We start from the raw sequence: 16,710 nt of genomic DNA on the forward strand, positions 1-16,710 counted from the left end.
TTCCAAAAGAGTAGCTTCATTTAGCATCAGGAGAAGGCCTAGAGCTAATTTTCATAAACTGAAAACATTTGTATTTCTATTTGGTATTTGGGGCAGCTGCTGCAGTTCCTGACTTACTGCAAGATTCCACTATGTTTATTAGATGTATGAAGGGATGAGTGAATGTGAAGCAGAGGGAAAAGCAAATTACAGGTATTTATTTGGTCCTGGCTTGGAAATTTTGTCATAGTGATAGAACAGGCATCCACAGTCCTAGAACGCTCAGAAAAAAAGCGCTTTTCTGCTAAGTGTGCTGTAAAGTTGTATTGCTGCAACTAAGGACTTGAACACCTTTATGTCAGCGTGTTGGTTCTGAATAGTTAGCTTCTTCATAAACTATTTTAATACTCTACTGCTTTATATTTTGAATGGCAAACAGCAGTGCAAGCAGTAAGCTCTCCTTCACAGCTGCGTCATGTTAGTACAATGCATGCAAAGAAGCTGATTTATCTGAATCATTTTCAGCATTTTTCAAAGAAAATAAGAAATCCCTCGCCTAAACTGTGCCCTTTAGAATTAATCTGTCAACTTGATGCACTGCCTGCATTGTCTCCCAGTGGGCTCCTCCGCAGGGAGGAGCTGCCTCCATTTTGTGAGCTGGAAATGCCGGGAGATGCGTGTGATTTTTGTCCTGGTTGTGTAATGGTCGAGCTGAAACAAAGCCTGGCCAGCAGCGCTGTGTTTAGCTCAAAGTTTTTCTTTGCCTTTGCTCTTCCTGTCTGACATCCGCTACTCCGGCTGACGCCTCTTGGCAGTTGCTGCCGCAAACACTCCGGCGAGCAGCAAAAGGCGTTGGGATCAGGGTGGGATTAGTGCGACATTCTGATGCTGGTGGAGGAAATATCCACTGTAATGAGCTTGGATGCAAGCTGGAGAGAGTGAAAATACTCTTAATTTTACAGTGTATTTTAATGGAGGGGGACAGGGACAGAGAGGCGGAGAGAATCCTTCAGAGTTTGGCTGAGTCCTCCACAGGATGTCTTCCAAAATCCTATGGGAGGAATTTGAGCCTAGTCTTCCTACTCAGAGCATAGGTCTGCTTTTCTTGATACAGTTTGAGGAGCTTTCATGCTTTGCAGCATGGAAATTCAGCTCTACAGAACAAAAACAGGCCATAAAACAATTGTCTGAACTCTCTGAAATGTTACGTAACTTGGCAGCTGCATCCTATCCAAAAGTTACTTGGATCGTTCCCTCTTTTCTGTTCTCAAAGCCAGAAGTTTTCCTTAGTCTGGTGCTAAATTAGGATTCACTGGATTAAATAGTCTGCAGGCAATTTTAAATTGTACCTCTCCCTTTTTAGATTGGCTTCCTCTAATGCTGCAGACTGAAATAAAAACCCTTGTGTCTTGCCGGGAAGCATCAAGAGCTAATTCATAGCAGGGCTTTATCAAGACCTGTGTCCCATGGTGGACATTTGAGCTGCATCTTCTAGGTCCCGTGTATCTGGGACGCTGTGTGACTGAACAAACTTGGATTATAAGTAAATGTGGCTTGAAAGCACCAGGCTGTAGTTTCTGCTGCCATCTGCTGTTAATGATTAGTTTAGGCTGGGAACTTGTCACAGTAATCAAAGCTTTGCAAGACCAAGGGACTTCCCCGGTGGCAAGGTGAGGACCCAATAGAAAAATGAAGCGGAAAAATACTGGTGCATTGCCTGCTATTTCCTTGTTTCCCTGGTGGCACCGCTGCATCTCGCGCGTTTCCCAGCTCTAAATGCTTATAAATAATGCAACACAGCCCTCCTTGCTAGGCTGACTTAAACTTACTTGCAGGAAATTTGCTGGGCAAGACACAAAAATGAGTTCATTCTGGCTGAGGGCCACGGTGTCAAGTAAGTCATGTTACCGAGCTGAATTAAGAAGTTTGCTCTGTCTCTTAAACACTAGAGGGCACTGGTAGGGTGTGATTTACACTCGCTGAAAGGTGGTTTAGCTCCTAGAAGTGGGTGGTTTTGAAGAGCTTCCTGCTTTCCATGGCTTAGTGCTCGCTACCACGAGGTGCCCTGCAGAAGGGGCAGTGCTGCAATAGGAACAACGGAGGGTTTCTTCTACTGCCACCCATTTCGTCTCTGCTCTATGCTGGAGGGATGGGCTTGCTCCCAGATGCCAGAAATGAAGCCTCTGTATAAAAAGCTATTGGATTTAAGGGAATATTTTTTCCCCCTGTCCTTGGTCAATAGGAAAAAATGTAATGGATTCAGGTTGTATCAAGGGAGTTTCATATTAAACATCAGGAAAAGCTTGTTAATGTAAGAGTTATGAGTAACCTAAGACAACCTTTCAGTGGTAATGTGGCGTTGCTATGGTTCGAGAGCCTTACAACAGTCCTGGTAGATGTCTGCTATAATATGACAAGGGTAAAACTGATCCTGCCTTGGGCCAGAGGAAAGTATGGAAAGAGGAAAGGCCTTGAGGTCTTGTCGAGTTCTGGTCTCCTATGACTAGGAGTTGTTCTACCATAGATGCATAAATGACGCACTACTGAACTGGTTACTGCAGTGTTTTCTGAATTTACTCTTTCACGACATAACACTTGAGAACAAAACAGAACCTAAAGCGTGATTTCAGATTAGCCATTTTTACTGGAAATCACTCAGGGCCAATAGGGCACAATACCAGAAATGCTGTAATGTTTGCTCTCCAGAGTTGTTTAGATGACATATAATAAATATATTGCTGACAACGCACAGTAAGCAAGAGGAATTGAATGCAGAAGAGCTGTTTTATTCTTTCTGTGAGGCTGCTAGGCAGGCTGCTGTCCAAGTCGAGGCAGTTATGTAAGTGTGTGACCCAACTTCCTCCTAAGGTGTTTATCATAGTTGTTTAACTTGGGTGGTTTCTGGCATGTAAAGGAGGCAGAACAACCAGCTCATCCTGTTAGCAAGAAAAGCAGTAGCTGAAGCTGTAACTTTTAGTAGTTTTTAACTGTTTACTATGGTGATGGTGTGTTTTGGAAGTAGTCTAAATGGCAGAAATAAGCCAGTTTCCTTGAAATACTGTGAGAGATTCAGAGTTCCATAAGGCTAAATTCTGAGATCTCCTCGTATTTCAGTCATGAAAAGATCCTGTTGAAGCACCGGTGTTTTTGGAGCAAGTAAAAACTCTAATTGCCTGATTGAGAACAAATTGTTTTGGTTTGTTTTTCTTCAGTATGACTGCCTTGTTTGTTAACAGTGCTGCAATTTGCCTTTTCACTGTCAAAGCCTTTGGCAATCTCCCCTGCTACTTTCCACATGTTCAATTTCTCCTGCATCCCTACATTAGCTGTTAGGTAAGTGTTCCTTAGATGGGCTGGCGGTGCCCTCTCGGTGTTATCCACCAGCTGTCAAAGACAGCCTGTACCGTCACAGAGATTTTGTGTAGGACTACATGCCAGCATTCCCAATTGCTTATCTCAGCTGTGCCACAGCTCTGTGGCAAGTCGATTACTCTAGTTTGCAGTCTTTAAAATGGGGATAATGATATTTATGTAACTGCTGGAGGTATTTGTAGATCAGCGTGAATATGGCATGCATTTATCTGTGGTTATGTCACTGGCTTTGTGGTGCAGCACTGCCGACAATAGCTCATTTGGCACATTCGTGTGCCACCGTTTTCATCAGACTTGAAAGTTTATGGACATCTTGAATCCTCACAATTGCTCAGAAGCTTTAAATAGTCGGATGGAGTTTGAAGCAGCAAGTCCAAGAGGTAAGAACTACACTCTTCAGCCCAGTTGAATTTTACTAGAGACACTTGTATTTCCTGTTCAGTGCAAATATCTTCTGCTGAAGGCAAGGCCTAGGGCTCTAGATGGAACCTGAGCTGGGCCTTCCTGTATCTGGCACCAGTCTTCAATATGGTTAGTTGAGGCTCCCCTCAACAATTACAACTTTTGCTAATTTACCTATTTTTTGTAAATTTACAGCCAACAAAATTGTATTTCACAGAGCTGAGTGTCTAAGCAGGAGAAACTAGTATCTTTTTATATTTATTTCTCAATGTTACTCTCAGAGATCCTATTTATTCACTTTGTTCTCGCGTCTTCCCTGGAAGAAAGGAAGAACAACCCGTGTTATGAGTGTTGTAACCTGTTGTGAGCATGTTGTCGGGGAGGGCCCTCTGCAAAGCCACCTAACTCTTGTATTTCTCATGGCACGTGGCCTGCAAAGAGGGAAGAGGTGCCGCTGCTCTGAGCGTTATATTCAGCCCAGGAGGCTGAGCTTCCAAGGTCACTGCCGAAGCCAGCCAGCTCAGAGCTGCTTCTGTAACTATAGGGCTTTTATAAATAGGATAGGCTGATTAGCAGCCTTATTTAATCTCCATCAATTAATGAGGATAAGCATTTATAAGGTCCAGAGTTTGTACCTCTTGTAAGATTTTCAGCAAGTGCATAAAGTCACTGTGCTTAGAGGAAATGTCCATCTCTTCAAAGTGTTTATTTTTAATAGTCCATATTTGTTCCTGTGGAGGACTACTGCAAAATATATATTTTAATGGTGCTTTATCTTTCATCTTTAAGGAGCTGGAAAAATTCATCCCAAAGCCAAGTCAGATGAAATTTTACTGCTTGGTTAGCTTTGAGAGTGGGTAACTGGTATGGACAAGTATGGTTAACATAGGCACCGAGTCTGAGCTTGCTTCCTGCCTGCTGGAATCTGTTGTTTCACTTTGGAAAACAGCCTTGGAAATGAATGGCTTGGCTCTGTGAAACATAGTTCTGTATTATTTCCTAATATCACTCTAGATTGTCCCTCCACAGTTCGAGTATCCTTTTAAGCACCTTCAAAACATTTGATTCTCTAAGTTATCCCTGTCTTCATGGAATTGTTCAGTTTCTGGGCTCCTTCACTGAAAGGGACATCAAGCAGAAATTGTGACTCGAATTGAAACTATTGCTCTCTCCACAAAGTGAAGTAACATTGGGTACGGAATTTCCCCATATGTAGTAACTGCTTCCTCTTTTTTAAGTCACTTTGTTTATTAACTCTGAATTCTGTTTTGCAACACCATAAGCTTCTAGAAACAAGCAATTTCACAATAAGGAAGAAAAATCCGTAATTACCAAACTCTCAAATAGTGTAAACTGCAGTCAGTTTTTGGATTTGCCCTGAAATATTTTTCAGGGAGACACATGTAAGAGTTAATACAAAGAGCTTAAAATATGACCTCTTTAAAATAGAGCATTATTGGTAGAATGCATAGTCTAGAAATTAGAAAATTTCTTTTTGACAAACGTGAAGGATAGTCTTCATGTTTTCACTTATACAGGGGCCTAATCTTATCTCTTTCTAAATTTGTGACAAAATTTCTGCTAATTTCAAGATTAATCCTCCATTCATGAATTGACAGAAACAGGTTCAAGCTACTATTAAAATCAAATGCTCTTCTGTTTGTACCCTGGCTATCAAAATTCAGTTTCAGCTCAAGGACAGACTTAAAAACTGCTGCTTATCAGGAGCTTCTGCTCACACTTGTGATAAGGATACGCATGCATTCCCAAACTGGAGTTTCATGGCAGAAAATATTTAAATGGTGTTTGAAGGAAAGATTTCGTGATGGTGATTGCAGTTAAGTACCCTTATCAGAACTATCACTTCGTCAACGATGGTGTAATTTTGCAGCGAATTTCCAAGTAACATGCCTATTTCTTAACATTTGGCTGACCCTGCTTTTGGCAGCATTTGTGAGGACTGTCTCTTGTCTCCAATAATTCCTAAACAAAACCAGGCTGAATGTCATTTATAGGAGTAAAAATTGAAGAAATGTCCCGGCCAAGCCCTGAGCATGAGCAATCGCCACCTGAACAGCCCCTGCAGTTGCCCACACTGGGCAATACTGCTCTGGAGAGCTGCCTGCTACACGGCAGAGGCAGACCTAAATCTCGTCCTATCCAGCAACCCTCCTTTTAAATGCGGCGTGACAATATTTTGGGGCAAAAACACGGTTCCTGAGCTCTCCCACCACCCTCCCCCTCAGGCAGCCCGCSCGCCCCGCCCCGCGGCGCCCCCACGCATGCGCAGTGCCGCGGCCGCCCGAGGTGGCGCAGGCGCCGCGCTGCGCAGGCGGGTGGCGCGCAGCGCATGCGCGCGGCGCGCACTCTCAGGAGGCGGGCAGAGGACGATGGAGGCGCGCAGGGTCCGCCGGCTCCGCTCGCTGCTCGGGAGCAGCCGCTGTCGCCGTCACTACCGCTGGGCTCGGCGCGATCGCCTCTGAAGGCGTCGGCTTCGCCCGCTCGGGGAGCAGCCCGTGGCGCGGTGAGTCGGGGGGCGGCGCGGCGCGCACGGGCCCGGAGGCGGCTCCGCGCGGGGCAGCCCCGCGCGGCCTCCGCGGGGCCCCGGGCCGCGCAGCATCGCCGCGAGCGGAGAGSGGATAACGGGGTAAGGTCGTTCGGTCCCTGGCCCCGTCCCCTTTTTGTTTCCTGCTCTAGCATTTTGTCTCAGGCTAACGCGGACAGGGACATATCTGGGAGCCTGAGTTTGTGCTTGTTAGTATCTGTTCCTTGGTATGGTAAACAAAGCTGTCTGTTGTGCTGGCGTTTCTGCAGTGGAAGGTTAAATGCAGGGATTTGGTTTCCCTGCATATTTAACACGTGCTAGTCATGCTATCCTATTTGTCTTCCTCTTTTTTATTTTTTATTTTTTAGAAATACTGTGCAAGTATCTTGTAATCATGTAATCAAAAGAGATGACATGGAATTTCACTGTGTGTTGGAGGGTCAGGCTTGGGAATGCTTTGGCTTGTTTGCTGTTGCCTTCCAATATGCTAGAACACAAAGTTGTGGACTCAGCCCAAGGCTTGACTGCCTGATACAGATGTTGCTGCTTGCTTGGGTGAGGGAAGCCCCAGGGGCTTGCAGATGGAGTCATGTGTGTGTATTCTCAATGGGACAAAACAAACAAACCTGCCTGCAGAATAAAGTGAATACCCTACAGAGCAAATGAGCAGGAGTCTGTAGCAATAGAGCGACTGGTGCAGTTTCTGGGTATAACTTGTTCTCTTTTGCTCTAATACGTGGCTGAGAAGTTGCAAAATGAAGAGGTTGGACAGCTGGTGCAATTCTCGAGAAATGGATAGAGTAGCTGCATTTTTAAAGTCATGCTAAATCCAGGGTGTATTTGGTCACGATGCACCCTGCAGTAATCGTCGCAGTGAATTGGTAGCATGCATTTGACAGAATAAAGCTTTTTTACAAAATAACCGCTAAAAGCATTCTCATCAAAAATGATTTTAACTACTTAAAGCTGTAGCCTTATGCTCATTGTGTAGCTGCTTTAGCTGCTTCCTTCGAAAGCTCGTGTATCTTCATAAATGCTTTTTTTTTAAACAGTGTAGGGTGTAAACTGTAGTTAAAATAGTCTGAATTAGAAAGATTCGTGCAGGAGGATCTTTGCAGATTCTTAGTTCTAGTTTTATGCTAATCAGGTTTTCCCCACTGATAGCAATGCTCCTTGGTGCTCATTCTATCTCTTAGCTAAGAATGAGAAGTTGATACTAGATGGGAATATATGGTTGTTAAATGGTTGTTTGAGGCTAGAAACTCTCAAATAAAACCAATGGCTTAGTTTAGAAGATGAATTAACGAAGAAACGATATAGGATCTTCTACAGTCAAAGATATTGCATATCTCATATGTAACGTTGCTTGTTTTCTGAAATGTAGGCATTTAAGTGACTTGATTTTTGTACCTGGCTCAGAAACAACCAGCCAGTGTTGTATTCCTGAAACTTGGTGAAGTTGTGATTAAAAAGTAATGCACATGAGAACCTACTAAAATTTATGCTGTGTCAGTTTTCAGTCTGTTTTATGATCCTAATAATTATATGCACAAATTGGGCACAAAAATTACGTTGAGCTTGGAGCTGCATGAAAATTGATCTACATTTTTCCTTACTACAGATGTCAGAATAGTCAGTGTGTTGAAATGGGCATTTTTGAACTTTTGGTCTTAGATGATACTAAGCAATGAGTAACCAACAACTAAACATTGATACCTTTCAGTGCAAGATGTTATAAATTATTAACAGATGACAGCAATGGTAGCTCTTAGTAGTGGTATTCTGTTAGGGCAAGAACAGGTTTATTTCAAGAACTTTTTTTCAGCTTGGTCTTGTCCCACCTGTAGGTTTGGGAATCCCCTGTGTTTTAATGCCAGTTTTCCTTCCTTCCAGTGTCTTCTGATGATTTTGAAGAACTTCTCAATGGCCCAGATCTCTTTGAGAAGTGTTTCTCAAAATTCTAAGTATGTCAACTAAGTGGCTAATATTTTYGTTAGTAGCTTCGGTAATACTGAAACTTTTCTTCTTTCCTTCCTACCTCTTGTTCCCTGGTATTTTTTTTTCCACAGGCATTGAGTTTTTCCCTGACTGAAGCTCCTTCACTTCCAGTATGGAGATGAATCAAGAAAAACTGTGTACCAATAAAGCTGATGCAAGCTCAGAGTCTGCTTATCATTGTTCAGCATGTCATGATGACGAGGAGTGGGGCAGTAGTAGCCGGGGTCGAGCTAAGTCCCGAAGTCTGTCTGCTTCACCAGCTCTAGGAAGCACCAAAGAATTCCGGTATGGCTCTTGTTTCTTCCTGCTTTTCTACCTTTAAGGAAAAAAGGAAATATATTGTGGTTATCTTTACTCTTTTTTTTCTGTATAACTAGTCCTGCAGCTGTGTCAAGTGATAATAAACATAAAGAAAAGTAGTATTCATTACAACAAAATTTGCCGTAATGAACGGGGAGAAAGATAATCAGTGAGTCATCGTTCTAGTTGGTCAGTGCTGTGAAAATTTAACTGTAATTAAAAAAAAAACAACAAAAAAAAAAGCGCCAAACCTTAAATTTTTGAACAAGTTCACTAGGTGTTCTTCACTAAATCCACATTATCCACATTCATTTTAATTGGTTTCTAGTTAGCAGTGAGGTCTTGCTTCTGTTTTACTGTTTTTCAGTAGATCTTAAACTTTTTTTTCATAAGTGTATTTTCAACAATGTACACATGCACATACATCTTCAAGAAAGAATTATGTTTAAAAAGGGCTATGTGAAACATAATAGACACAACCCTCCCATCTCCCTTTTTTGTGTGAAACAGAATATTAGAAGATATTTGCCTGAAAACAAATAAATGTAAAACAATGATTTTCAAATGTGCAGGATCCATTGTGCTTAAATATTTTACTTCCAAGCTCTCAGGATAGATTTCAAGGTAGGTATTGGTCATGTAGATTTCAACACAGCTTTAGAACTTTTAAGTACTTTACAGAAACAAATCACAAAAACTCCTGAATGTATGGATATTAATTCAAAACTTGATATTAACTCGAAGTCACAGGAGAAATACAAGTTGGAAGAACTTCACCTCTTGCTCAAGAAGTTGCTTTTAAGAACTCCTTAAAATGCACTACAGGTAGTCCTTAATTCAGAATGAAGGAGGGGAGATATTAAACCATACCTGTAATCAAAAAGGCGTGGCTGTCAAAACGGGTATCTGCAAAGTTCATAGTGTCAAAAAGGAATCATGCTTACAATTATTTAGAAATGCCCTAGATAGAGTTCTAGTGCTGTATATGAAAAAAATGTATAGGAATTTAATTTACATGGCAATGTGAGGCAGCACAAGGTAAGTTTGTGCTTGCAGATCATGTTACAGCACTTTGAAACGCCCATTTTTTCTCCATGCCAAATAGCTAATCTGCTGCCAAATAGCTAATCTGCTCTCCTGCCTTGTCATGTGGACAACTTGGATTCAACTTTTAATGTTGTGATCTTTGGACTCGTCAGAGCTGTTAAATAGCATGCTTTGATAGTAGTGTCTTATTCCTGTGAGAAGTTTATCAGCACTTCCTACTGTGTTGTGACTGTCCGCATGGTTGGACCACAGGCAAAATCACAGAGGAACTGCTTAACTGATGAAATTCTCTTCCACTCCTACTGCTTGGTAGGTAGGATTACAGCTGCAGCGCAGAGCATACATGGGGGAGAATCAAGATAACAAGAGGAACTATATAGTGCTTAAGGAAGGGAAACACAACAGAAATCTATGTCTAAAGAGGTTAAAACTTAGAAAATTACTTTGCATATTTAGTTCATAAGTCAATGATGTACAAAAGGCAAGTACTTTCATTGTTGGGAAATGTTCGCAAAGGCTACGCTCTGACTTTGTTGTTCTAGATACTAAACTGTGCATCCGAGCTGAAAGGTAAGTCTTTGCATTAAAAGGATGTTGCAAAACTGTTTTTTCTTTATTCTCCTCTCCACTTGAATCTTTAGGACTATAGATGATCTTAGGCAATCTGCGCAAAACAACCACATGGTCTAAATTTCTGTTTATTCTTCTGTCAGGCTACTCCTTTTAAACTGGAAGTGATCTTTATAGACCTTATCCATCGTGGTTTTTAACTAGATCTGTTGATTACTTTTTTTTTTTTCCTGAACCTGCAGAGGAAACTTAGGCTTAAATGTTGTGTGGGTCAGGTGTGTATCTTTGCTTCTTGTAAGAGGAGAGATTAGCCAACTGTAGGGAGTGGCATCGTGTAAGGACCTCTTTTGAAAGAAGGCAAAAAAGAGTTATGGATTGAGGTGTGGGTAGAGCATGTGGGAGGAGATATCTGATGTTGTCAAAGTATTATTTTAATACCCTACTTCTGGTGTAATTGTTATAAAATAGACAGGTACTAACCATTCCTTTGCATGTATGGTGTGCACGTTAATCAGTAACTATGTGCATTGTTGCTCATTTCTCTATTAATATAAATAAGGATAATGTTATAAAACACTTGCTAGAAAACTCGTATGTCTAAGTCATGCCTGGATTTATATATTAAGGAAAAATGTGCGGTGTTTGTTTGCTTTGAAGAACATGGAATTTTTGTTGTGTTGTTTTTAAACTACTATGTAGTACTGTTTTGGCTCAGACACACATACTGTTCTATATTGTAATGCCTAAGGAGAGTTAAGACTGAAAACAAACTGCAGGATAGACATGCCTTCACAAAAAGAATTGAGAAAACTTGTACATACCTTGTTTGAGGCTGTGATGCTTTTTTTTGTGCAGAGGGAAGGTTCAGTGAGTAGGAAGCATGCCTTTAGTATTAATGCCTAGAAAGTCAATACTCAGTATGTGGTGTGGATAAGCTAGGAGTGAGATTTGAATTAACATCAATAGGACTAGATGGAGGAGTTAGGTTTCAGCTTTGTGAGAGATGAACTTAAACACATGAAACTGTATTGGCTGGTCAACAGCAAATGCAGGTGTAAAATGTACTTTGCCCTGAATTACCTAATACGTTTTTTCAAAGTGGCTTTGGTGTTTGGGAAGCTAATTGTATGCAGTTTGTCCTCACTTTCTTTATCTTTTTTTTCCGCTCCAGGAGGACACGCTCCTTGCATGGACCATGCCCAGTGACCACCTTTGGACCAAAGGCCTGTATGCTGCAAAATCCTAAAACCATCATGTAAGTCAGTCATGTCAAATTAACAGTATTGTTATTCTGTGTGGGGGAAAAAATAGCAAATTGCTTTTCCACGACTTATCCTCCTAATCATCGCTTTTTGATATTCAGAGGTTTTTGTGCTGACTGATTGCTGGTATGGGGTTTATACTGCAGAAAATAGTCTGCCATTCGAATCGGGCCTTTTTTTTTTTTTGATATGATTTGATCTTTTGATAGATCCCATGGGAGGAAAATAAATGATAGCACTGCAAGTGGATTCTCAAGTAAAACCAAGTTAGATGTGTATCATCTTACTCTGCGGATTGAGAAGTATATTATAGTATAACAAATCTATAATACTGTATAGCATTATATACTATGAGAAGTATAATATAGTATAAGAAATATATAATAGTATAGTATATACTATGTATATAGAGACTGTGTTTATATATATAGTATAATAAATATATATCACACACGAGAGTTGTTTTTCAATGGTGGAAGAATGAAAGAACAGGATGTTTTTGTGGACATCATGAGGAGAAATTGCTCTGTGTACAGGGAAGTCCAAGAAGGCCTTTTCCTTTCTTGGTATAATGTGGTTTAATCTTGTATTTTGAAAATTTTCTCATCTGTGGTATTTTCTCTGTATGAATATCTAGGCAAGTTTGCTTTTTGTCTATGTTGCTGGTACATCATGTGTGAAATTAAGAATGTATGTGTGAAATTAAGAATGTCCATTATGTGTGGAATCTATTCAGCAGCTCTGTGAGCATTTTATTTTTATAGATTGAGTGGCATAAAGTATTACCTTTTATCACCATGTATTATATGCTTAGTAAACAGTGTCTTGATTTTGTCAAATAAGGAATTGATAGGGACTATAGGTATATAGAAACCACTAAGTTAATGTTCTTTTGAAAAGCTTGGTCTTATTGCTCTGATTTTCAGCTAAGATCCTCACCTAAATAATAGTAGTTATCTTCAAAACAATTTTGATGTGATGCTCGTCTTTCACAAGGCGTGGCAGAAATCTTGGAGATTTGGGGAATTCCTAACTTCCTCATGCTTTTCCTCTGTTCTTAGTTTAGTGCCTTGGTATACTGAGGTCCATCTGAAAATATAACTTGCACTGTACGTTGCCCCACCTGCCTGTGCTCCTCCCCATGGGCTGAGCCAGCTTTGCTGCAATATAAGGAGCAGTTCAAAAGCAGTTCAGTACAGAGGCTGTGGTAATACCAAGGACAAGCTACTTGCCAAGGAAAAGACAGCTAATACGGCATTCAGAATAGCTGGGGAAATAGGACATTCTCAGGTTGTAGAAAGAAAAGATTATTTGAAACTAAGCTGTAAGCTACTATTCGTGTTTCTTGTGACTTCTTGTTTCTTGTGGCTTTTAAAAACATGCTACTTTTTTTCTATTGCTTTTTTCTTGTTAGTCAGTAATAATGTTAAACTCTTTACTGGTGAGAATGTAACAGAAAATCCTACTTTGTGAATATGGACATCAGTTAATAATGGTCTTAAAATCTTACTTGTTTAGTGCTAATGGTGATGACTGCATTGAAAAAACACCATTTTGAATATTATGTAAAAGGATCAGAAGAACAGAATGACTGTTAAGTTAAAAAAATATTTATATTTTGAGGGAAGAGAAGTACTCAGTTACCTGTTTTTAAACTTTCTTGGAAGGGGCTTTTTTTTTTTCCCATGTGAAACGTTTTTGCCTCTGAAGTTCTGTATTTAGTAAGGATTTTTTTTCTGTGAATCCTCACAACCTGTTACTGAGACTGATCGAAATACTTCTCTGGAAAAGAGAAAAGATTTAGAAAGATTTAGAGAAAAGTGTTTTTTTGTGAGGTATCAGTTTAGTAAGAAGTGATATAAGCCTCAGTCTTTGGAGTTCTGTTGTACTTGCCTGCCAGACTTCTGGAAGAAAAACAAAAATGAAGATCTTGCAGCATGTTAGGAATAATTTCTCCTTTAGTAGAACAACATGGAATTGGTGAGTACAGTTGAAATAGATTGGTTTGAATAATTTTTGTGTTAGTTCTTGTATTTTTAAATGAAAAGCAGGGCTGCAGTCTTTATTTTATTGCTTGCTCCATCACAAAGTAGCCTGGTTATGGTGAAATGAGGGGGGGATGCTTCTGTATATGTATTTTCCTTTTTAATAGTATGGAGATCTGAGGAATTCAATTTTATTAAATGAACTTTAGTATAGAAAGTCATGTTTTTAGTCACCAGCTACATAAAAATGGCATATAAAACTTCTGTTCCTTTGCAGTTGTTTGACAACAATAAACATGTAAATGTTAAACATTACATTTTTTTAATTGCCTGTTTAGCTGCTGCTTGGCAAGTGAAGGCAAGAGAAGTCTTCCCATATGAACTGTAATTGGAGATCGTGGTGATATTTAAAACTAAATACTTTATCTTCAAAACAAAAAAACAACACCCTGATTTGACCAGTCCCTTCCAACATCAACTGTTACATGATTCTGTGATAGTAAAATCCAATGAAATTAAATTTGACATAATGTTAATAGCTTATACATGGTACTGAAAGTAGAAAAAAGCTACACGTTTATACTGCTGTGCATTATGTAATAATATTTAGAGAGAGTTGCAGCAGTTTGTGTTGGGTAAGGTGCTCATTACCATATAATTTCTGCTGTATTCGGTGTTCTCTATAGGCATTCTGCTTTTTTTCTTGACAGTAAAATGAGCAAGTTGTTGTGTCAGCCCCAGCAGCATCTGTTTTGTTCTAACCCTTGATGTGCTGACTCCAAATCTCTTTGTAATTTTGGCTTACACAGCATTTATACTAATCTGCTTTGCTTCATGGATTAGCTGCACCATTTGAAAAAGATGAGATGTTTATAATCTGTGAAATTATGTAGCTCAAAATTCAATGCAAACAAAATAGAAAAATGCCAGTAATGTTCCTAAATCAACCTAATGTATTATGGAGCAATGTGAAATTCTGTTACTGAATCCACTTTTGTCACTAGAAGGCTACAAAATTATTCCTACGCAAGTAGCTTAATTCTTGAGGTTCTCAACTCCTTAAAGGCAATCTGATAATGGAAGAACAGCGCAGTTTTGAAATTCTTTTTAAAGTTCAGCTTTGCTTAATTTCGGGAAGTAGTTAGTTGTTTTACTTTAAGCAGACAAATGTATGTTGGATTTAACACTAAGAGAAAATTAATGAATGTTTAGGATAGTGTTTTCAGGAAACGTTGCACAATACAGATATGTAAGTACAGGCAAGTGAAGTTTACCTAGTACTGAAATAGAATATTTCAGGTTTTAGTAAGCTTGTAATTTTGAGGCTTCTTGATAAGAAATGTTAAAGAGTTGCAGTGCAGATTTCCCAGAATAGACTTTAAATAGTAGCTTTTAAATAGCTTTTTCTGATTCCGTGATTGTTTCTCTTCATTCTGAGTCAGTTGAAGAGAGGGCAGTAAGATGAGAGGGAGATACTGGAAGCATCAGTTCAGATATCAATTGAAGAACTTGATCCCAGTGACTTTTGTAGTGCTTCTATTAAAGTTCCTGCTTGCAAATATTAGAATCATAGAATCATAGAATGCCGAAGGTTGGAAGGGACCTCAGAGGTCATCGAGTCCAACCCCCCTGCTCAYGCAGGGTCACCTAGAGCACGTGGCACAGGGCTGCATCCAAGCGGGTTTTAAAGATCTCCAAAGAAGGAGACTCCACAACCTCTCTGGGCAGCCTGTTCCAGTGCTTTGTCACCCTCACAGTGAAGAAATGCTTCCTTAAGTTCCTGTGGAACTTCCGATGCTTCAGTTTGAAGCCATTTCCTCTAGTCCTATCCCTGCTCACCACTGAAAAGAGGCCGCCCCCCTCCTCCTCACTGCCTCCCTTGAGGTATTTATACACGCTGATCAGGTCCCCCCTCAGCCTCCTCTTCTCCAGGCTGAACAGACCCAGCTCTCTCAGCCTTTGCTCATAGGGCAGATGTTCCAGGCCTCTGATCATCCTGGTAGCCCTGCGCTGGACTCTCTCCAGCAGCTCCACATCCCTCTTGTACTGGGGAGCCCAGAACTGGACACAGTACTCCAGATGTGGCCTCACCAGGGCTGAGTAGAGGGGGATGATCACTTCCCTCGACCTGCTGGAGACGCTTTTCTTAATGCACCCCAGGATCCCGTTGGCCTTCTTGGCCACCAGGGCACACTGCTGCCTATATTAATAGCATATTAGCAGTTGCGGGAATGGGCAACTTGGTGCAGTGTCGTGTCTTGATATGGTGAAACACTGATTGAATGCAAAGGAGAAAAAGCATCATAACAATTACAAGATATGGTGTCCTTTGTATTGTTTTGAGGATTGTGTGTGATTATAATTAAGCATGTTCTCTTACTGGACTAGAACGTTGTCAAAGCAAATCCTAAAGCTTCATGCTACTTTTTTTTTTTTTTTTTTTCTTTTTTTGTTCTATTCTCCAGGCACATACAGGACCCAGCAAGCCAGCGGTTGACATGGAACAAACCTCCCAAGAGTGTCCTTGTTATTAAAAAGATACGTGATGCTAGTCTGCTGCAGCCTTTTAAAGAGCTCTGCGTGTATCTCACTGAGGTAATGAAACACAATGCCTTTGTTTCTTCTTGTACAATAATTAAATATATATTTTATATATGTATTTCTAAACTATTCTCAGTCTTATTGATTCTGTTACAGGTGGAATGTGTGGAATTGTGTAGTGTAAAGAATCATTATACACTTTGCACCGAAAGCAATAAAACTTCGAGCAGTATTTGGAGAAAAAAAAGGAAGGCAAAATTGTTTCCTTCACTCTCTTTGTAGTTCACGGGATATTTTATCCTTTTAGCTATGAATAAGTATAGCAATGTTACAGTATCGTGTATTTATATTCCAAAGTTCTTTTTCATTTATTACATAGGCAGTACATGCTTCAAAATTCTCAATAAAATTAGACCACATCAGTAAAATATTAATCGTATGTTTTAAACTACTGAGATTGGTGGGGAAAATCAGGTATTTTCATCATGCTGAGAGGTTTTCAGTAACCTTATCTTGCCTCTTTTAAGGTGAATAACATGATAGTGTATGTAGAAAAAAAAGTTTTGGAAGACCCAGCCATAGCTAGTGACGATAATTTTGGACCAGTGAAGAAGAAATTTTGCACCTTCAGAGAAGGTATGGGAATGGTTTCTTGAAAGAAAAACTGAGATTTAGAGAAGATTTGTCTTAGCATTCCCAAATGTGTGTG

General features: G+C 40.1%; 1 protein-coding gene across 4 annotated transcripts in view; it reads left to right on the plus strand.

Moving 5' to 3' along the window:
• Positions 1-6,142: 6,142 nt before the first annotated feature.
• NADK (NAD kinase) overlaps positions 6,143-16,710 on the plus strand; it is a 16,922-nt gene continuing 6,354 nt past the window's right edge. Inside the window, exons 1-6 of one of the 4 annotated variants that reach the window (XM_026050938.1) lie at positions 6,143-6,277; positions 8,192-8,262; positions 8,368-8,581; positions 11,385-11,468; positions 15,926-16,055; positions 16,529-16,637. In XM_026050938.1, the coding sequence (XP_025906723.1) occupies positions 8,409-8,581; positions 11,385-11,468; positions 15,926-16,055; positions 16,529-16,637 (496 nt within the window). In that variant the 5' untranslated portion in view covers positions 6,143-6,277; positions 8,192-8,262; positions 8,368-8,408. Of the gene's footprint in view, positions 6,278-7,505; positions 8,263-8,367; positions 8,582-9,853; positions 9,953-11,384; positions 11,469-15,925; positions 16,056-16,528; positions 16,638-16,710 lie in introns of those variants that run through there. The other 3 variants (XM_026050940.1, XM_026050939.1, XM_026050941.1) reach the window with 3 other exon arrangements.

Source organism: Nothoprocta perdicaria, unplaced genomic scaffold (genome assembly GCF_003342845.1).
Source record: "Nothoprocta perdicaria isolate Ctin4 unplaced genomic scaffold, notPer1 scaffold_72, whole genome shotgun sequence".
Taxonomy (NCBI): Eukaryota; Metazoa; Chordata; class Aves; order Tinamiformes; family Tinamidae; genus Nothoprocta; species Nothoprocta perdicaria.